We start from the raw sequence: 23,966 nt of genomic DNA, 5'->3' as shown, positions 1-23,966 counted from the left end.
GTTGGCGGACTGGACTACTCGCTGCGACGGGTAGAGATGAACTTAATTTTCAAACATAGCTCGACTGACAAGCTCATAAGCTGGACTTAATACAATCTTACTTCCAACGGTGACGTTTTTCCTGCTGGGGCTGTTGGTTCTGGCTGGTAGCTGAGTACTAAACTTCTGGCAGCTCCACTGCCAAGCTTCTTCGGCGTACGGTAGCGGCTGAGCAGTCTTCACCAGCTGGACTTAACAATTAGTAGAATCTCGCTTACTTAAAACGACGCGACGACCATAATTCAGCCGACATGAAGGAAGCAAATGGCGGTGCGGGTCTAATATTATTATTACAGAAAAGAAAAGCGACAAATTTGAATTTATTTCTACGAATGTTTTTTGGATTCAGATGTTAGATTACATAAATCATTATAAAACCTAATATTAGCATGAGCTATTTCGGAAGAATTGACAAATAACAAAGTTGTATATCTTGCGCATAGATATACTAGTTGCAATAAGTCAGAGATTTTAAATGTAAATATAATATAGTAATGGTCCTAATGTACCTCCTTGTGGTGCACCAGATAGTACGCCTATCAATTGTAACAATTTATTGTCCAATAATACTCGCTGTTTTCTATCGGAATTGAAAGAAGCTGATAACAGCGAAGCTGAGTTTGTGAAACCTATGTGATGAAGAACTTAAACGAGTTGATGAATGATTAAACGTATCTGCCAATTCATAAAGTGCAACTAAACAATTGTATTCATAAAAGTAAAATATATAACTCAGTACTACATCTAGTGGCCACTGCTACTACTGCTTAAGACCTACAATAATGTCAAAAATTGGTAAAAAGCGCCCCGTATTGCAGATACTGTGAAAGCATGATCAGTAGGTATAATGAACCATGAAATAAAGTAGAAATTGTTTAAAAACAGTTTTGGGTGCTCTATAAATATTGCCAGTAACTAAAGTCTTCCCAGAAAAAAATTTATTCAACCCAAACCACCCCTTTGACGTAAGAAATTATTTAAGAAGTCTCATATGAGCATGTTGCAAATTATAAACTAAAGTGTTAAGTCGTGGAAATTGTATAAAAATGTTCTCGGCTGTATTTTTAATATCTTTTATCCCGAAATTAATCATTTTAAGACATATGCCCATAGAAATCTTCTTTTCTGTTTGATTGAGTCTCCATTTTTCTATTCCACCTGGCGTTCCTAATATACAAGGTGTAACTAAAATGCTTGACCAAAGTCTAATGATACTGAAAAGTATAAGTCGATATACAGAATAGACAAAATTAATAAAAACTTACAGTTTTCGTTGCAGAAAAACAGTTGAGGAAACCGTGTAGGCAAATAATACCTGTGCGTGGTATGATATTTCGAAAACGGTATATTCTAGTGACATACGGCAAGAATACATTTTTGTAAATCTTTTAATGTATCAAAATAAGTAATTATTTTATACACATTTATCCACATATAACATAGTTAAGGTATTTTTTCGTTTGAAGCTCTATCCTGATTAGTGTTTGAGTATAACTGCATTTCATTTGTTATCTCCTATATTCAACAATTTAAAATGATTGAACTGAGTTTAGGTTTGATGAATATGTTTTTTACAGAGTTATTAATTAAAAAAATACCACAACTGTAACACATGGATAAATATCATATGTTTTCACTTGAAACCCAAGCGTTCCAGAACAAAATTTGAAGATTAATGCAATACAATTTTCTTCAGATTGGTGCGCTAACCAAAACGGTGGAAGCTTGACTCCACCCCTGAATTAGTGGTTAAAAATTATAATTCTTTCTTAAAATTAAATGCGAAATATGCAATTTTGAATACCTCTTAGTACTTATGGGTATAATGTGAACAGAAAAAATTAATAATTGCCAAAGATAAAATCGACTTTATTGGTTTGCCATATCTCTAAAAACTAATCAAGATTGCACGTGCAAAATGGTGCGGAAATGAGGACATTTCATGTCTAGAAGGTTTGTCCCCATCTTTTGTGTATACTGTGACCAGTTGATGTCACATTTTTGACGAGGTCCACTTAAATCCGTCACTGTTATCCTTTTTCGCAGTTAATTCGTCCAAAATGTAACAAGTTATATGTCATAAAAGTTAAAACCTACTTGACACACATTAAAGCAATACTTGTTAAGGCGTTTCACATTATTCATCGTCACTAAACTCAGTGCTACGCGTCGGATGATAGAGAACAATGGATGGGTATGTCAAATACCTGTTACTTCACACCGTGCAATAACAATCGATTTTAAATCGAGGAAACGAGAATCAAGCCGGGCAGAGCCGGGTCGACTTTGAAAAGGAAGTGTATCGAGATTATAGGAAGTAGATATGTGTGTAATTATTACATTTTTTCTCTCTCTGCCTGAACAGGAACGTGGTGTTAGTTTTTGCTATAATGTTGGTTATTATGGCGTAAAATTAATTAGAAAACGTAGATAGATCTATGAAGTTCCTTATTATGTGTCTTATAAATCAAAATAGTCCTTTAAGATACCTACAAAAAATAAAGAGGGAAGTAGATTACTATCTATTAAGAAAATCAGTAACTATAATTTAATCTTTCATTCATTTCAATTATTACTTGTGAAAAGATTCCTAATAAAAAAATAGGGCAAAAGGCTCCCAATAACTTTTTTACGTCGTTTCTGGTCAATGGTTAAAGTTTTTATTTTTCTTTTTTTTTTCAAAAGAAACTGTTTTTTATGACCGTATTCAGGAATATTTAAATATGTAATAAATGTGGCTTAGTCATTTATTATTAGTTATGTTAAAAAAGTGTCTCTAATCTGATAGCTTTAGGTACCAGAATTTCAAAAATAGAATGCAAAACAAAATAAATTCAAAAAATTAAAATTTCTTGATTTGTTCATTGTCATTATTTAATTTTTATCCAAATAAAATTATTTTTGAAACCGTTTTTCACACTTCGCTTTTGTTGCTAACCTAATGTCATATTTTAATAATTATTTTCTTAGACATACAAATCCATTCATATATTGCAAGGAATATGTAGAACCACAGAATTCTAATATTAGACCAAGCAAATGAAATTTTTACTTGAAAAAGTCCTATTCGCGAGATTATTGTAAAATTGTCTAAAGGAACATAATACAAGACATCTCTCATCTCGTGAGTCAAAAACTTTTATTAGCTAACTTTTCTATTTAAACAAATAAGTGAAGAAAACAGTTTTTTCACTTTGCAGGGAAAACCATCAATTTTAGCGAAAAGTGACTCTCAGACAGCTTATAGGGAGTAAAATTATCTACAAAATGAGACTTGTTAAATTAAAATCGGTTGATAAACAAAAAAGTTATTGCAAAAAAACAAGAAAAGTGCCCATTTTTTAATTTGTTTATAACTATCGCATTTATTGTTAAAATTTTATAAAACCTATGACAAGTTGAGGGTTTTGTCATACTTCAAAAGTTTGCCAAAAGTGGGCGCTGTAGGTGCAATAGTTTTCGCACAATTCTATTTGTTTATAACGGAGGCTCCAAAAGTTATGAACTTTTAGCCTCTGTACAGGCGTTAATTTTCAACCAGACATGATTCTGAAAGCGTCATTGTAATCTTAAAAACGTAATTAAGCGACCTATTAAAAAATATCACCGTTTTTTGACATTAACATTTTCAAAATGTGCATTAAAAAACCATGCGTTTTTCGCTTATAAACAATTTAAATAACATTGTTGCTATTTATGCTATCTCACCGAAAATAGATGCAATGGATAGCTGGCAAGAAAATACAGTTTTAAAATAAAAAAATTACCCTCTACGACCAACAGGAGTCAAGATAAGATCTTTTTTTTTAAATCGTAGCGCAATTGTTTATAAATATTAAAACTTGAATTTTTCGCAATATACAGATTACGACGTAAACTACGATTTCCCGTGAATTGCATTGAAAAATGTGGAAAAAAAGTTCAAATTGATGAGCGCTGTAAATTTTGCAATATCTCGGCTTCTATTCATCATTTTTTTTTAAAACTAGAGTAGCTCGACGAAAAAATAACAATGGGCATATTTACGAATTCGTAGAATAGCCCTGAACCCCAGAAAAAAATGCGTCTTTTGTACTTAATTTTTTTTTAATTTACAAAAATGTTACAAAAATTATTGTTAACGAAATATTAATTAAAATTTCAATTTCGGAATTATTTTACTATTACTATTAAATAAATAAATGAAGCTATCGTTCATTTAAAAAGTTATTTTTTACATATTAAGGCACAGTAAACTTGTTTTTTCAATATTTTGTTAGCTATTTAATTACGATTTAAATGTAAAATTAAAGTGGAAATTCATAAATTATTTTCAAATTTAAAAAATGTTTCCCATTTCAGGGCAGTGTTAAGTATTCAGGTTATGATTTTATATCCTCCATTATAGTTTTGGTGGTTCAGTGTAGTTCGGTTCACTATTTTCGAAAATTGAACACTAGAGATTTTTTTAGATCTATCATTTTGAGATATGACAGAAAATCTCCAAAACTTTTGTCTCCTCTGTATATAATACGTGTCTACGAAAATACTATGTCTCTACAAAAATGATAGCAATTTTTTTTTTCTTAATGTTACAACAAAATAATTTTGTTGATAGAGAAGAGTCGTGTTTTCAGAAAGTGTCTCTAAAAATTATGTCGTTTTTTTTTCTGAAAAAAGTGATATGTCTCTCGAAGCGCCAAGAAATCTAAACCAACAACGTGGCAACTAGTCCAGAAGTGGATATTTAGTGTTATGGATAAAATTTATGACTTATTTGTAGTTATAAGAAAATAATTTTGAAAATATGACGTCAGGTTAGCAACGGATGGTAAATATAAGTAAATAGAACATCAATAATTTCATTTTGGGGTTCACTTTTGTACACCACTTTCTATTTTTCGAAATTTCTGTACCCAAAAACGGCAGACATTTTTTTTACGGGGATCTTAACTAACGTCTGAATAGTAAATACTCGAAAGCGTGAGAAGGAAGATTTTTGTATTATACCTATAACAAAAACGTACATTAATCACTAATGCAAATTGCCTATAAACTACAGTTATGTAGATACAAATTTACCTACTTTTTATATTTTACAAGTCAGTAATGTTAGGTTGTAAAATGATATTAGCTATTCATTACTGCATCCTTTAAACGGTTCAGTAGATTTCCCACATATCTCACTTAAATAGAAGATCTCAAGTACCGTAGATATTTTAATGTTCTCTGCTATTAAATTTTGTAATTACTGTATTCCGACAATATTAAAGTTGAAATAACTCCTCATTGCGATGATGTAGACTCTAAAAAACAGTAAACAGAGTGTCAATCAGTAGGGAGTACAAGTATCATTTTTAATAAGTGTATAAGTAATAGAATTTGAATAATAGTTAGCAAGAAAATTTTATAGTGTATTATGATATTTAAATTAGATATATCTGATATAACTATGTCAAGATAGTATTTGAAATAAGTTTAGTTAACGGTTTTAATTATTCTCAGTGGTTGCAGGCTATTGATATTGCACTGAAAATCTGAATCCATATTCCAATAGAGATGTTTTCTATTTTTATTTAGTGGAAAAATCTAAATTAATGAATATATTTGCAATTTCCGCGTGGAAATTATTGTAGATATGCTCAACTATGCTACGATTAACCTTCTCTGCATATACAGGGTGTCCCAGTGTCAGCGTACAAAAATTTACCAGGGAGTAGACCAGACCAAAATAAGATTAAAATTCTTATAAAATATTTTTCTGCGATGCACTCTCATTGAGTTGCAGGGTGTTGTTTAGAAAAAAATAATGACAACTTTCCGCAATAACTCAAAAACCCTTTCAGGGAGTTAAGTAATTTTCGGGTGAAGTGTACATCTATTAAAGGTCATTAAAACTAATGGTGTTTATTTCGATCTGACGCCAGGGGCGGCCTAGGCCAACTTGTCCCCAAGGTTATGTCTTCATAACTTTTGCATATGCTAGTTTTATGTAATTTGATTACGTTTTCTTGAATCTGCAATCGACTCTGAACAAAAAATGTACTCTTGATTCATAACTCAAAAATGAACCGTTTTCGAATAAATTGAGTCTAAAGTATCGATAGCATTAGTTCGTAGAAAAATGCATGTAAAGATTTTATTTCTTGTTATCTAGTAGCAATTATAAAAAACAAAATTGTTTACCGTTGAGATACAGTTTCCCATGTTTCCCTGCGGTTCAATGAATATGAAGAAACTAAACCAGTTTTCTATGAATTATTTAATATTTGGTTACCTACGTATTGGGGAACTAAAAACAAAATTGAAAATTGTGTAACAAACGCAATTATGTTAGCAAAATGACAATATTAAAAATAAAAATAGAAAATTTCAATAAATCCTCGAAATGCTGTCCACTTACATAGGTACTTCAATGCATGCCCGACATCGTTTGACCGAGGAATTGTAAACCCTTCGCAAATCAACGGTTCCTTGAATTTGCTTGGTGGCTGCATTAATTTTTTGAAGTAAATCGTCTCTTGTGTTTCTGAGTTTGGCATACACCAGTTGCTTCATATGACCACAGTAAAAAAATCAAGCGGGTTGAGATCAGGGACCCTGGGAGGCCACATAATAGGTCCATTTTTCCCAATCTAGCGTTCTAGGAAAATGTAAATCGAGCCACGCAGATACTTGTTTTCCGTTACAAGTAGGTGCTCCATCTTGGTAGTACATTTTATTTTGCAAAGCTAATTGAACGTCATCTAGTATGCTATCAAAAATATTTTCTAAATAATCCATGTATCTCTTTGAATTCAAACGGTCTACAATAATTTGAGGAGGCAGAATGGCTCCGTTGAAGATTCCTACCCAGACATTTATGGAGAATCTTCTTTGAAACGCGAAGGGTCATATCAAATGCGGATTTTCAATGGATCAGATATAAAAATTCTTTAAATTATGTATAGCAATTCTCGTAAAGATAGTTTCATCGCTTCACAATATCTTTTGATAGAAATTTTCGTCATTATCGATATTTTCTAACAGCTACTTGCAAAATTGTATCCTTTTTTCAGAATCACCAGGATGCAAAATTTGTACTTTATGTAGCTGTTATGGGTGCAGTTCTTCTCGGTTTAAAATTTTCCAGACGCTGCTTCGTGGAATACCTACCTGCGTTGATATTCTTCGGACACTGGTGGAAGGATCATCAACAACAGCAGTTATTACATTTTCTTCTAAAATGTTTGCATCTTTCAAATTACCTCTTATTCTGGTATTTCTAATTTGCCCTCTATTTGGAAACCTGCGTAGATTTTCTCGTAAGGCTACCAATGAATTTCCATCACAGAAACCGTAGACAAATATCATATCGGCATATTCGTTGTTGGAAAATTTCATAATACTTAATATCTTGTTGTTTTGTAAACTTAATTTCTCGTAACTTCGAGTACTGTAATTAATTTTGACATGTACGCTTGTAAACAACTTTGTTTTTTTGTAATGACAGGTACCTATTAGATAAGAACAAATAATATCTTTAAATGCATTTTTCTACGAATTAATGTAGGCGGTACCTTAGACCCAATTTACTCGAAAACGGTTCATTTTTGAGCTATGAAACAAGAGCACATTTTTTGTTCAGAATCGGTTGCAGATCTAAGAAAACTTAATCAAATTACATAAAACTAGGATATACAAAAGTTATGAAGACAAAACCATGAGGACAAGTTGGCCTAGTCCGCCCCTGGCGTCAGATTGAAATAATTACCATGTAGGTTTAATTACCTTTAGTAGATGTACATTTCACCCAAAAATTACTTAAATCCCTGAAAGGGTTTTTGAGTTATTGTGGAAAGTTATTATTTTTTTCAAAATAACTCCCTGTAACTCAGTGAGAGTGCATCACAGAAAAATATTTTATAAAAATTTTAATCTTATTTTGGCCTGGTAAATTTTTGTACGTTGACACTGGGACACCCTGTATTCTATAAATAGTTTTATTAGTTTCTAATAAGTATCTTTTTTTTTTCAGGTGAGTTACTTATGGGTACTAGGGATAGCAGTAAGTATACACTGCTCCAAACGATTAATGCATAATTTCTGGAAGGTGGAAGTTGGGATTGGTGCTATGACCTAGCCAGCACGAATCCAGAACTCAATCCTATTGAACATATCAGGGATATGATTGGATAAATTAAGAGTCCATTAGAATCGACCCAATAATAATGCAGAGGAATTCTTAGAATGTGGAATGATTAAAATCCTGGGACAAATGAACCATGGATGCGATGTAATCCGAAACAAGTGAAAATACCCGATATTAAATTAATCGAAAGTATTGTTTATTTCTGTATAAAGAAATTGCAACTTTACTAAAATTATTTTAGTGGTTCATTAATTTCTTAGGGCAGTGTACTTCCCTAAACATGTTTAATATAGTTTAATACTTCTATGTATTCCAGAGACTATGAAGATGTCACGTGATATTAATTAAATTATAATGTTATGCCGCAGAGTATGATGTAATTAATTGTGTCATCGCTAATGTAGTAATAGCGTGAACATAAATTACTTTTTTGGTCTACATATAAAGATAAGTCAACCTGTAGAAGCTATATCATTATTACAGTCTTTATAAGGAGGCAGATGTCAACCATACCTATTTTAAAATTTGAAAACGTATGCATATTTTTTTGCAAAACAAGGAAATTATTGTATCTAGATTATTCTTTAAACATTTTTACGATAATAAACGATTATTGCTTTATATGACACTTTCAATTTTACAAATAATATATCAGTTTTTTTTAATAAAGTACAATCATAGATTTAAGAGAACGAGTATCTGCTTCCACTAGAGTTCAGTTACTGCTCATCATATAATTGTCAAGGGATTATACAGCAAAAGAATGTCTATAATAATACTAATACTTTTAATAATTATTATTTTGTGGAGACTAATTTGCAAGAAGAATGTTTCTGATAAAAAAAATTTGAAGGGATTCTTTCCATGTATGTAATTTCAATAGTCTGTATTAGTATAGATTTGAGAGTACAAAATTTGATAACATGTTAAACTGTCAAATTAACAAACATTCTCATAAAAACCCGAAAATTATTAATTAGTTAGTCCAATTACTGAAAAAAAAAAACAAGAAAAGATTCGGGGAATATATAATCTTGCACAAGAATTTATAGGATATGTATATGAAGAACATATGGTACTGGATAAATTACTTGGTAGACTTGAAGTACATGCGGAAATTCACTGTGGTAGAAAAACGTTGTGGAAGTGTATTTAACTCATCGGCTTTAAATTGTGTCTAGCAATTAGTATAAAATAAAAGCTACAGGATTGTCAAGAATTGTCAATCGGCATTACTCGGAAGAAAATTATATCCGCGTAGAATATATTATATTTTTATGAAAATAACACCAAATGACGTAGGTACTCAAATCTTTGAATACTTCTGCGACATCTAGCCTTAGACGCAACTGATCAAAACTCTACTTGGATTTTCTGTACTATCACTATTTCCCCAATTGCCAAGTCAAAAATAACTTTCTTTCTTTGATCGACGATAACTCAACGACAAATCATCGTACAGAAATGAAAGGTATTAAATTACGATGAAATTATAAAAAAAAAAATATTAAAGTCCACAGACCTTTTTAAACGCAAGCAAAAATTGGGAAAATTTGTCTTTCGTTGGTTTTCTTATAAATTACTCAAAAACCGCTGATGCTAAAAAATTTTAATCTCCAAATCCGAAGACTAGAAACTTGAAGCTTCAATTTCCTTTTTTTATTCTCTTTACGACCATTTCTCTCCCAGTTACAGCTCTTTGAAAATCACCCAAAAATTTATGATTTTTTTAATATCCCTTAATTTGTGTGACTAGTGTATCTATCTACTTTCTTAATAGTGAGATTTGTTATTAGGAAATCGAAATTTATTCAGGTATTCAATATATCTTTATAGAAAAGTTTAACCAACCAACATAATAAAACTTTGGTAAATAACTGAATCTATTTTAAGTTTTGAAAGAAACTAGATAAAACATGTTGGATATTGCGTATGTTTCTGTGAATCCACATGTATCTTGCTTTCTATTAGACTACGACATATGATCTGCTTAAAAGTAGGCGACACTGGTACTGGTACAACACTTTTTTTGCAACATGTATAGTTATTATTTTAAATAATGTTGCCGGTAATGTGAATCAACTTAACGCCACATTTAGCGATTCAGTTCGAATCGAGGTTTCAATATGTAAGAGATTTATGTATCAGGAAGCAGTTCAAATAAATTTGAACTAGTAGGATATGTATACTTTTAATTAATTTAATTTAATGATAGATTTATATGCGTAACCTATCAAGTGATTTTTTCAATAAAATTAATCAGTAATATATTTCCCGCAATTCATATTTTTTTCTATTTTCAAAATTGCCAGTAAAATTGCTCGTCCTACAAATTAGAAAGTAAAATCGTTTTTATTACCTAATCAATAATTGTCTAAGTTCTGCAGGATGTTGATAGGTCAGATATTAGGTAAACAAAAGATTCAAATGAACTAAGGGTTAATTTTATGTCCTTAATAACAGCTTGAGATCGCTTATTAGATTCTTCTAAAAACTGTTAAAATAGTTGAAGTGTAAGTGTCTTTGCTACATATTTTTGACTCTAAGTATTGCTGACTCATATTTATACAGTCACATAACAATGGATTGCGCAGAACTCACATTTCACAGCTATTTTGATAAAAATTAGAGATTCTTGTTTCCTAGAAAATGCAGCATGAAAGAGCGATGGTAACTAAAAAAATGCTCTTGAAAAATTTTGCTGAAGGACACGGTTTGTATGTGATATAAAAAGTAGGTAGGTATATCATTAAATACCAGAGTCTGATTGAGGGTACCACGCTGATATACAATACGAGAAAATGTAAACGACACACTGCAACATAATATTAACTGATAAGCAAATTTTCCATATACTATTTTTTTTATTTAAATTAGTAAAAAATAAAGATTTTCCTGTAAAATAGTAGTTGTAAATGGGTATTTCTTTTAATATTCAGAAATAAGATGAAATATATACCTTAACATCATGTATTCTTTATGTTTTATTTTATTTTCATATAATGTTTAATAAAATTTTGATTCCAACTAATACCTCATTAAATAATTAGGAGAATATTTACCACATTCGGTAGGTAACAAAATTGCATCAATTTTTAACAAAAATATTACTAAAATCATTTTTACTGTTTAGCTTTAATAATTGTAATATTTAAAATTTACCAGTAGTAGTAGACATTTCATTAAACATACTGAACTTCATATTAGTCGCTACTTAAGTTACAGAAATTAAAATATCGCAGATTTTTAAGGATTAAATTTGAACACCTGTAGTCAAAAATGTCAAAATACTTTAAATAATTTTGAAATTTGAAAATCGTAATACTATAGGATATACAGGCTGTTACAAATTCGCTTCTCACTACAGAGGCCTCAGAAACGGTAAGACATACGAACCAGCTTAAATAGGGGCAAAGTTGCATAATCATGGGACCAACATTATGGCTCTAAAAAATCAAGGCTAACATGATTAGTTTTCGAAATATTTGAAAAAAAAAACAACATTTTGGAAATCGGTTTTTCTTTCATTTCAGCCTTGTTTGAGGTGATATTGAAAAAAGAACAACACTTTCTCATGGCAACTTTTTGCTCTCTGTCGAATGACATAATCAATTTTTATATGTAACTTTTCGTCAACTTCATTTTTAAATACGACCCTGGATATTTTATTTTTTTGCAAGCTTCATGACCCTCAATACTGCACTGCCTCAGGCCGAACCAGATTCAGACGTTTTGTTTCGATAAATTCATCTTTAATGTATTCGCTTCAAATTTATCCAAATTTTTTGTTTAGATTTTAATGTTTATTGAATTATCTCATACTCTAAGTGACGTTAGACTCTGTGAACTATTAGCATCACCCGTTACAATAGTTTTAATCCCGTGCCCATAGTTATTTATAGATTTCTCGAGTGCTCAAAATTCAAACAAATTCCGATCTAATTTTTTTCAGGATACTCATACAAATACATCTCGCTTTTTCACAGTTGCTGTTACAAAAAGTTACATATAAAAATTGATTATGCCATTCGATAGAGGGTAAAAAGTTGCCATGAGAAGTGTTCTTTCGGTTTTTTTTCGTAAAGTAAGAATAAAATAAGTAAGTGACCGGAAATAACATCAGCATATTTTTATAAAACGAAAATTTCTTTTTAAACAAAAATAAAATAAATTCAATTCAATAAAAATTCAATTCTATTAATTTCAATAAAAATAAATTGGGTATAGCAACGCAACATAGTAGATATTTTTTGCACGTTATTACAATAAACAATTATTACAGTAACAACTATCTATACCTTTCAACAACATATAATATATCCTCTTAATTTAGTATCAAACAGGAATAATTTATATTCCTTCTTGAATTTAATGCGAGATTGAATGTGTTCATTATTCATTTTTAACCGCTACAAGTTTCTACATTGCCGTACAATTTATTAAGTGTCTTATTAAGATATATATGTAAGACAGTTTCTATTACATGTATGGATCATCAACTGCGAGATTATAAATTTCCTACAAAGAAGTAGTAGTTCTGCTTCCTACACTTGTAGGTATTACTTCCGTATGCGCTCACTACTTATTTATCATGTATAATTTATCTCTATTTTAAATTTATGGTAGCATGACACTTATTCAGAGGCCTGTGTAGGCCAATATTTTGTTTTTGTGATGTATAATCGATGCTAAACAGACGTATTACGTTTGATGTATGTGTCTGTATATTGCCAACAACAAAATGCCTAGGTTACAATTCATTATTTTTTAACAAACACATTGTAACTAATTTAAGGTGTAAAATAGGTATTTGTGGCCCATTTTATTTCCGTTTTTTCTGTGGGACTGTGGTGTGTAAAATAATTTTAATTATTAGAGTATACTTATTTATTTATTTTTAGACACATTTTTTGAGCCATTTTAAAACATCCTTTTAAGGATCCCATATTCTTTAAATAGTGTTTTCCGCAAAGACAAATAATTTCAAACATTTAATAACTGAATAATCTAATAGGAATGTTATGTCATGCCACCTGAGTATTTTCAAAGACGCCGCAGTAAAACGAATAAACAGGTTCAAAAAACGATCAAACCATCAAGGTTTTAGGTACTGAAATCTACGAAAATACAAACTTTTTTATATATAATTCCATATGTAAATTTTCTTATAACATTTACTTGCTTAGTCCTACATATAAAATCGTTTACTTTTATTTATAAGTACGTGAAAATATTTCTTAAAATGTGGGGTTAGAATAACAGCAAACGCATGTTTTACAAACGCTTTTTTTTTAGTTATTATTTTATTTGAGTAAATTTAAATGGTAACAATGAATTTTATTTTTGTGCTTACGCCAGAAATTTCACTATTTCTCGGCCAGGAATATGGCCACCTTAAAAGGATTTACTCAGTAAAAGTTCAGTAAAAGAATATTTACTTCTTTTTTATTTAATTAGGTGTTTCCCCCACACTAGACAAGAGATAATAAATAACCCTTTGCCCCAAAAGGATCAATCAAAGGGTTGATTGTATCGGTATACTTAGTTTTGTCTAACTAGAAATATCACATACTAAGGAAGTAGATAATTATTCGCCTTCGACCAATCCTTTTGACGCAAAGGGTAATTTATTATTTATTATTATTTTTTCCTACTCAGCATGTTTCTAAAATTTTCATCCGTTTTCTAAAAAGACCTCCACAAACCGCAGTTTCCGACAAAACAACAAGAATCCGTAGACAAGTCATCGCAGACAACTTACTAAACAGCTTGTAGAACGCAGGGCGGGAAACCACTTTTTCACCCATGTTTTAAAAATGTCTGGTATTTTCCCCCCGTAAAGCCACAATTGCCGCCAAAATACGATGCTTACGTGCATGTGGCGGAGCGCTACACCGCCCCAACCACGCAGGATCAATAAATTTCACCTTTCTTTCCAAAATCTTCCGCCAAACCGTTACGAAGCCCTTATTGCCGCCAAAGGACAACGATAAGGATGCATGCCCATCATCGCACAGAAACCGCTAACAGCGCAGAAAAACGTCAAAATGTTCACCATACCCTCCAAATATTGCGAAAATTGCTGTATGTCCTGCTGTCCCCAAAATACCTAAAAATGTCCCGCTTTGACAAGACAAAAGCGTAGCAGCAAGCAAGAAACCTTGTCGCCCCCGCCATAATTGTAGGTCCGTAATACCGCACGTGTATTGTTTCTAGCAGGAACGGAACAGCAGCATGTACCGGTTGAAGAACCTGACTACGGTCCCCATATGGGAACAAATTCAAAGTGTGATGGATTTACTAATGGAAAAGGGATTTCTTAGTAACAGCCAAGATTCAGGAGTGTGTGACGAGTTTTCATTGATTTCCAATATATTACAGCTCAGAAAATAACAGAATGGAACTCTGAGAACATTGTTGCTGAAAATCGTTGGATGGAAGTATTCAAACACTTTCACACTAATAACCTCAAATACACGAATTTTCGTATAATAATTGAGTACATTTTATGTCTGCCTGGCAGTAACGTTCTAGTTCAAAGAGTGTTTTCCCATATGAATGAAGTATGGACTAGCGAAAAAACACAATTAGGAGTCCCAGTGTTAAAAGCCATTTTGATAACAAAGGGTAACATCAACAAGTCATGCCAACAATTCCATTCATATTTAAAAAGTAAAGCTCTGATATATTAAAGAAAATTTGCTCATCCGAAAAATATAAAAAGCCAGCCCACCAAACAGCACAGGATTAGTTCTTATTTTCATTTTTAATCATTACACATTTCATAAGTAGGTACCAATATTATAAAATATTATTTATAAAATATAATATTATAATATATTGAATATACAGGGTGATTCACAACTTATCCAAAAAAATTTGGGATATCGTAAAAGAAAATTGTAAAATCCTTATAGTTTCTGAGAAAAAAATTATTGAAGTTATAGTACATTCAATGACTACATAGCTGGACAACTGTAGTCTTTACGTCATTCGCAATGTGCGTGGAGAGCCACGTGGCCTCAGCGACTCCGAATACTGAAATCGGATTTTGCAATCGTTGCAATAGTATTTACCTGTTATATGTGGTGTTTACAATAGTTATTTTAGTAGTTAGTGTCAAAAATGGGTAGTTAGTGTCAAAAATGGTTTGCGTGTATAGCAACTCGGAGTTGATGGATATCGTTTTAATTTATGGTGAAGCATTTGTGATATGGTGAAGCAAGACAACATTTGTGTTAGTTCGTAGAAACTGAGTAAGACGGACCCAAATGTGTTTACACGTTGGTGGATAAAATTTTGAACAATTGTTGTTGTAACATCGGGTATGTCAAATGATTTTATTATTTAAAAACAAATTAATTGTATTAATTAATAGAGGCAAAAGTAGTTGAATTTGCCGATATAAAATAAGTGCGATAAAATTCTATTTACATATTTCTTTCCTTGCGAAAGTTTTTGTCCGTTTTTATCACACCGCCATGCCGGTCGCATTGTGCGAGGTCAGGTTTTACAGTGGACCAGTTTCCAGTGCCGTGCAGAAGTGTATTTTTAAATCATTTTCGAACTGCCCTTTTTGATTTTTTCTTTACAAAATTGTATTTGTAAGGGTCCTCTGTATATCCAGATTTTTATTATGTTTCTGAATCACCCTGTATATTAAATGTAATAAGGTATAATAAAATATTATTCGTAACTATAGTATAAAACGTTTTATTTTTAATTTAACAGTAATAATTTTAAGGGCGTCCCGCTCTGAGGTAAAAAAATAAATGGTCACGTTACCTAAGGGTCAACATTAATCACAGTAATTTTCAGAACCCTAACCCTTTGGAGAGGCCCGCCATCGGTAAAGGAATTAGAAGACCTCTCCTAAAAAACCTAAAAATCGGCTAAAATTCTTCATTTATTGGATTCAAGTCACAAACTCAGACTGAATTTATAGCTTGAAGACTTCGAAATCCGTGCATCCTATATTCTAGACAGATAACACTAGTCAACAAGGGTCAAGAAGCAGACACAGTAATATCCCTGAAAGATTTTGGTACGGTGAATCTGAATCTGGCCGCAGAATTGCTCTATCACGTCAGGTTTTTGAGATATCCTAACCTAAAAGTGCAAAAAACACTGTTTTTCGTCATATTTGAGGTTATGTAGTAATGCCATCTATTCTTAAAAAAAAAAAACAAAAAATACATATAATTTAAAAGTACAAGGCTCCCTCTTTCGAATGCCGTTGAGTTTGCTCAAATATCTTTTTTTTTTCGTTGAGATATCTCAGATATCACATGTTGAAATTTCTAAGTTTATCAGTTTCTTATTATGCGAAAATCTACTAAGGATCCCTCAGACGACAAACAGTTGATTGCAGTTCAGAAACTTCATACTCAGAAACCTTCAATACAAAAGAACTCAAACTCACAAACTCCAAATCCACAATCGCTAAACCCACAAACCCCAATCCTCAAACCCCAATCCCACAAAACCCGAACCTACAAACTCCAAGCTTACAAACCCCAAGCCGACCAATTTTAAATCCAGAAACCGTATGGGTATGAAGTTTCTGAATTGCAATCGACTGCTTGATGTCTAAGGGATCCTTAGTAGATTTTCGCATATTAAGAAACTGAGAAACTTAAAAATTTCAAAAATTTCAACATGTGATACATATCTCAACGAAAAAAAAAAGATATTTGAGTAAACTCAACGGCGGAGGGAGCCTTGTACTTTTAGATAAAATGTATTAGTTTTTTGAAAAAGAATAGATGGCATTACCTCAAGTATGACGAAAAACAGTGTTTTTTGCACTTTTAGGTTAGGATATCTCAAAAACCTGACGTGATAGAGCAATTCTGCTGCCAGATTCGGATTCAGCGCACCTAAATCCTTCGGAAATATATATTCAAGTTTATGCTTCTAAAAAAAAAATTAAATTTTGTTGGTTTGTGTAATTGATAAGAACTGATTTAATAGACCATGAATTTAAATTCATAGCCCACGGATACTGCACACAATATTCGCCCAATACTGCAGATATACCCTGGACATATCAAGACAAAATCTGTTCTTAACCCCGCAGTTCCTGACAAATACCAAAAATCCTCTACTCCCCAAAAGCCCAAAATAAATTTACCATTGCTTTAAATTTATTAGATTCGTCTTTGGATACGACCTTGCAAGCAAAAGATTCTCGCTGCAATCATGATACATCGTAACTCTATGAATACAGCTGCGAATGATTCGGGAAAATCAGCTAGGAAACAACACTTAAAGGTTGCAAGTAAATTAAGACAGCAAGATCTTACTAATTGTAAATTTGTAGCAGATTTCAGGGCATAGAAATTTTTTGTATCTATCGGGAACTGAAGGATTACAAGACTGAGTTTCTTATAGTACATGATTCTAAAATATTATACACATATGATTGGAATTTGTAATTCCCAGTAGGGAAGTAATTTTCTATAAAGAAATAATAGAAAACTTTTGGCCTCGTAAGGTTTTCCGGACTTGTTAATAAACACCAAGTCATTTAAAAAAAATGTGAAGGAGGTACTACAACATAAGTTAACAAAAAGCGTGATTTTAAGAATAAGTCCAAATTTTATTGTTAAGTAAAAGAAATGATGTAACGCTGAATGTTCCCCACAATGCGTTTACACCTATTAATTATTCTTACAGAAATAAAACAATAGATACACCTCTGACGTTACGTTGGTGGTTTCTGTCAGCTCCGCAAAAGGAATTACAAAATGGGCCGTAGGAAATCATGATGACATAACGTTGTACACAATGCCACAACAGCGTTACGGCCTTTGACGTGTTCAAAAAGAATCATAAAACATTAAGGCGAAATTCATTCATGATGTATTTTCACATTATGCTAATGTGATGTGTTTGTTTCCTACTTGTCGATTGTGCCAATACAAATGAGTTGTGGGGCGCATATTGGTTTTGATGCATTTCGTTTTATTTAATATACATATAATGATAACTTCCAACATAATGATGATAAAACAGTAACGTCAATTCAATGAAATTCAAAATGAAATGAATCACGACAATCAAAATATGAACCATTCATTATACGAAGATAATTAAAAATCATGAACTCATAAAATATTTCTATGACATTTCAACTTATTTGTAATAGATACAGAGTGATTAAATGCGTGTGTACAAAGTCCGAGGATATAAAGCTTCGAAAATGTTGCAAGAGCCTTACGGGGTATTGAAGTTAAACAAAAATAAAATGTGTTTGAGGGTAGCTCAGAAACATATTATACAGAGTGTAATTTTAAATGGGGGTCATTTTTATATGGAGGCTACCTTTGACTTTTAGAAAAACTTATCATAAGTTTGATTTTTAAAATTTCGTTGTGCAAATTGCAATTTTTAACGTTTTTTTTTGTCGTTTTCATACCTCGCCGCTGGACAAGCCGGTGTGATGAACGGCAGCGCATGCACACTTGGGAACTGCGGTATGCATTGTTATAAAATCTCATAATTTAATGTAAAGGTTATTAATAACAGATTTTATAAAAAAAAAATAGCAAAAACGAAAATTTATTTCTTTTAAATAACATAAACTATGAAACAGTACTTAACAAGTACTCTAGGAAAAAACTCGAGCAGTAATCGACATTGATAAATGAAATACACAAGAATAAGTAAATAATAATCTATTTACTCACCTTACTTTTACAACATCTGATACACGTGAAATCTTGTGGCTAATCTTGGTACTAGGATCCTCTTCCACGCCATTTAAAATTTCAGGTTTCTTACTCTGAGTTTGTTCCCGTCCAAAATTAGCGTATTGTCGTCCAAAGCTGCCGTAATCTCTTAAATGTTGAAATAATCTTATAAAAATTTTCTTACTCGGTACTTATAACTTGGGATAATCTATCTAATATCATCTTTTTGCAACAGCATCATTTTCTTCTAACAAAAAGTAGACTTTGGCAGCATCGGGTTTTCAGAGACGGCAATTATAAAATTTTAATAAAACCTCTTCTGCCCTTCGTAAGCGTTATGTTTTCAAAATCGAAATTGAAAATGTACCCTCAACTTTCCTCATATATTTTCGCAGATAATTTGACAACTTTGATTTTATCATAAAGATAGGTTCTTTCTTTTTCTGTTGAAATTGTTTATATTAATAACGCTTCTTATTTTATTTTCAGTCAAAAAATAATAATTTTGTGAATTATGACTATCAAATTTGAATCTCTGTAATTATTATTATTTGAAGAGTATTATACTACATCATTTCAAAGACTGTTTATAATTTGCATATACCTACACATTTTTTGCATATTGCGCATTGACCCCAAGAATCTGTGGCAGTTTTATGTACACGGAATATTGTATAGGTACCCTATATTTACTAACTCAACTTATTGAATTTTAAGTGTCAATATCCAGAAATATTTAGCACATAGATAAAACAGAACATGTAATACAATATGTGACAATATATTACTCAACACATCTAAAATGTAGTATCTACGTTTATATTTATAATCGCTTGCGTGTGAATCGTATATTACAGGTTTGTAATTTGTTCGCATGTCATTATGTAAAATGTATTCTTTTGCAGAAGACAAGAATGACTAAGTGTATAAGTTTAGGGTAATCATATGTTTAGATTTTTTTACTCAAAAATATAAAATACATAACAAACATCTATAAAGCTAAATATTGCACACATTTCTCAAAAATAGTTCATTGCGTAGATTGGTAAAAAAAAGAAATGCTGTCATCATATATTTCTGACAATACTGACGAGACAAGTTGATATTTTTATTTATTTCCAATATCTGCGACTTGTCTGTAGTCACGTAACCAAAAGCCCTTAACATCTGCGATGATACACCCCACGCAATAATTTCCCTGTGACACTGTTATTATAGAACGTACACTGAAAGAAATGGGCTTATTAAACTGTTTATCTAGAATAATGTGTATAGCGCATATTAAAACTTTTATAACCAATATACAACTTTTATTAAAAAAAAGCAATCATCTCCATACTCATTATTCAATCAGTTTAACTGGAAGGTGCTTAATACACCTTATGCATCTATGAAATACAGGTTATAATGAATTACTTATACATTATTAGGTGTTATAGACTTTATATTTCAGTTGTATAGTAGGGAAGATTTGTTGTATAAAGACCAGTATCCGAATTTGTATATAACAATTGTATTAGCAGAATTATTCGTTCTTATACTGAATATGTTTCCGTTTTTAACGTGTAAAACGCATCTTATAATGGTTAAGTGATCGTCACCTCTCGGTGCATAAATCGGTTATGATCGTAAATTTTCCGACAGTCCGCTGTGCATCGACTTACACACGTCTATAGTTTGATGAAAATGGACAGTATATGCACATGTTTTGTGGGATACATGATCATATCGTGTTGTGTGAAATGGAAAATTATTATGTAAGTATCTAACTGTTTTATGGCTTGTAATTGTTTTGTTTTTTCAAATGTAAATCTTGTCTAAATCTTAAAAATTATTTTGTAGGTCCTATTTGAAATCTCTGATGTTAAGTTTTACATAAGATGGAGGAACAGAAGGTTAACGGTGACAAAGAAGACCATGGGTATAAAGTCAATCAACCAGAGGAAATAAAATTAAATGGAAAGAAACTCAACCTTTCTGGGGATGCTTCATTCTTAAGGTGGAAGAGTTATAGTGCAAATTCTCATGTAATACAAGAAAATACGGGTGCATCGTTGCTAAGAAAATAAACTGGACAGTTTTGGGAGTGATTTGTCATCATTTTTAATGCTTAAAAGTATGTTTTATGTATGTTTACATTAGAACCTTAGCTTGTAATTACAGTTATCCAATAAAATTTCTGAAAACTTAATGACATATGTTTTTAACTCATACATAGTATACAACAGTTTAATACATTTATTATTATAAAACTTATAACCAGTACTAACATAATAACGATATGGAACACTTTAATAACAGTTATTGCTATTATTTCGTAAAGGGTATAAAAAACGTATACTAGTTATACAATAATTTAATAAAGAATAAGGTTTATAGTCACTATACAACTGTGCTAGCAATACGCGTTTTATATCCAATATTCACCTGTTTAACTGTTACATATGGTATACAATGGTCTTATAATGGTATATAGAATTCTAATAAAGGATAAAACGCCTTTCTTTCGGTGTAAGTATTGGTACTGATGTATGAGGGAAAATCAATTTTTTGTGATTAATTTACAACATTAAATAGCGTACAGCAATCAAGTTCTGTTTTAAAGCCGGTAAAACAGCCACGAAAACGTATCAACTGTTCCTGATAATGTGTCTTGTGGTTTTTCCAATTTTTTCTAACCTCCTCTTCAGTTGCAAACAAGATATGTCTCTTGATTTTTTTTATTTGAGGATTAGTTTAACACTAAAATGCCATTTTGTTAATATTGATGTGTCCAAAAATTTATTTAATTTAAATAGTTAAAGTCATTTTGGAAATTGTTTCGATAGTTGGTTACGTTATTGCCTAATACAATATTTTTTAAACTGGAAATTATATGTCTCTTACAATGAGGTTCTCCCTGAGCCATCAATATAATAATATAATGGCGCGTTCCTCTTAAACAACCCTCAAATGAGAAAATACGAGCAAATATGTTTTAGGGGACAGAAATAAAATCCGTTTCAAAAGGTCTCCAAAATGCCATGTTGTAATAATATTAGTAAACCTAATATCCCTCTTATATCTCCCTTTCGCCATGGTAATATGAATGATTAATAGAAGTTGCCTATAACAAATTAAAATTACTTGAATCACACCAAATTCCGCATTGCTGCATTGCACTGCCAGGCGACTTGTCGACAACTGAAATTTATGAGGCAGTCGACCAGAGCAACAGTGCGTAACACCGTCTGCCCGCCGCACGCCTATCCCTCAACAGGGCGTATAGATTTCTACCACCTGTACGTTTAGTTCGACCAGATCTGTATATGGGTATGGCTAAATAAATATTGGAACAAGTTTTTCAAATATTTCAATGCCGAGTTGCTACATCAGCGATCGAACCTGGTACATACTGTCATCCTCTTGGTTTTTCAATTGATATCGAAAAGACTATACTTTAATGATTTATTCAATATTTCAATTTTCAACTATCTATTTCCTTTGTTTTGTTGAATTAACATCGTATTGTCTTCTCAACCTGCAACTGCCCTTTGGCTGTTGGTTGATGTGTCAAAAAATAAATAAGCAAATAAATAAATAAAAACTCTTTATGAAAATATGATCATTTTAAGTAGGAAAAAAAACTTTGGTTGCACTTCTAGTACGCAGTATTTGTGTTAATGGTGCGTATCTACGGGCAGCCTATTTTCAGCCGTCCCGCAGTTGTCGTAAACCGGCAAGCCGTTTAGCATGCATGCTGTTCACTTTCTACACTTACTAATTGAGATTTTATCTAGAGTAATCGTTCATGTGCGATGATAAATCTTGCGCGATAAACGTCAGATCTGCCGATACGGTTAGCAATCCGGCCATTATTTGTCATTTTTATTCGTTTTCCCTTCCAGGGTTGAGCATTAAAATAAGTGAAAAAAGCTATCGTCTCTCGACTGTTCTCCGATGCATTATTTATGATTTAGATGGAATTTGCTGGAGGGACGTACATTATTTCACTTATTGTTAATGCGGCAATTTATTTGCACAGCTTGAGTTAAATTGTCGATAATTAATTTTATGAGTTATAGATTTCTTCCTCTGTCGTGAATGAAATATGAGATTATTGATATTGGCTGCAAATATATAGTCACGTTTTAATACCCTCCTCTTTATAGTTTATTTCATATCACTTGGCTCAACGATATTGGTCTTCAATACTTCTGAAATTATTAAACTTTGCATAATAATTTTGTTCGAATGACACAGTGTTATGAAACTAAATTATACTTTTCCTTCCTAAGCTAATTAGGTAATTTAATAATGTTACTATAAGATTTGCTAAAGAAATAAGTCCATATGCATGTTAGTAGTTAATATTAATCACATACGCACAAAAGTGGTATCTGGTCTTTTCAAGTTGCCAAAAACTACCCCCACGATATTCGCCTATGTTTCGAATTCCAGCAATATTTCTATCAAAGAAACATATATGACGCGATTCCCGCTACAAAATAGGAATGTCAAGCATGGAGAATAGTTCCAATTGCACAAAAAATCACCGATGTTTCGAAATATCCACCGCTGAACTGCCCGGATGCGAAGATCAACCCCGAGAGTCCTCCGTTCCATCGAAAGTGTACCATTCCATCCCTCGAGGTCGCCGACGAGAACTAGGAGAGGAACATTTTTCGACACACTCTCGAAAATTATGAAAATTTCCACATCCAGATGATCTCAAATTCACACTCTCACAATTCCTTAGGGTAGGCATTAACACCTTTAAGTTTCTTTCCTACTTGCAACTTCACAGAGACGGCCGTACGAGTCAAGGGCATGGTTTTTACCGACCAGAAAGTGCCGACACTAAACCGGACTGTACAATCGGATCCACTCCGACGGCGATCGAACGTCAACTATGGGCTTTTGTAGGTATTTAACCAGGACACAATGGCGGAAGGCCATAAATCTCAGTTTCTGTCTTTAACGATCACAAGGCCCGACGTCAAAATGGAAACATATGACCCATTTCACCAGCGAGCAGGTGTTGATACGTCCCTTCCGAACCCATTATGAGGGTTTACAACCCCTTCATGATGCTGAGGGGAAAAGAAAATAGGCCCACTCCACCGAGAGCTAACCAAAACAAG

General features: G+C 32.0%; 1 protein-coding gene across 1 annotated transcript in view; it reads right to left on the bottom strand.

The window, feature by feature from the left end:
• LOC108915344 (tyrosine-protein phosphatase Lar-like) overlaps positions 1-23,654 on the bottom strand; it is a 115,755-nt gene extending 92,101 nt beyond the window's left edge. The window contains exons 1-2 of the mRNA XM_023455790.1: positions 23,572-23,654; positions 18,841-18,990 (exon numbers count right to left, since the gene is read on the bottom strand). Coding sequence (XP_023311558.1) covers positions 18,841-18,990; positions 23,572-23,654 — 233 coding nt within the window. The remainder of the gene's footprint in view (positions 1-18,840; positions 18,991-23,571) is intronic.
• Between the last annotated feature and the right edge of the window lie 312 nt (positions 23,655-23,966).

This window comes from Anoplophora glabripennis, unplaced genomic scaffold (genome assembly GCF_000390285.2).
Source record: "Anoplophora glabripennis isolate ALB-LARVAE unplaced genomic scaffold, Agla_2.0 scaffold922, whole genome shotgun sequence".
NCBI lineage: Eukaryota > Metazoa > Arthropoda > Insecta > Coleoptera > Cerambycidae > Anoplophora > Anoplophora glabripennis.
This window is presented reverse-complemented; position numbering and strand designations above follow the sequence as displayed.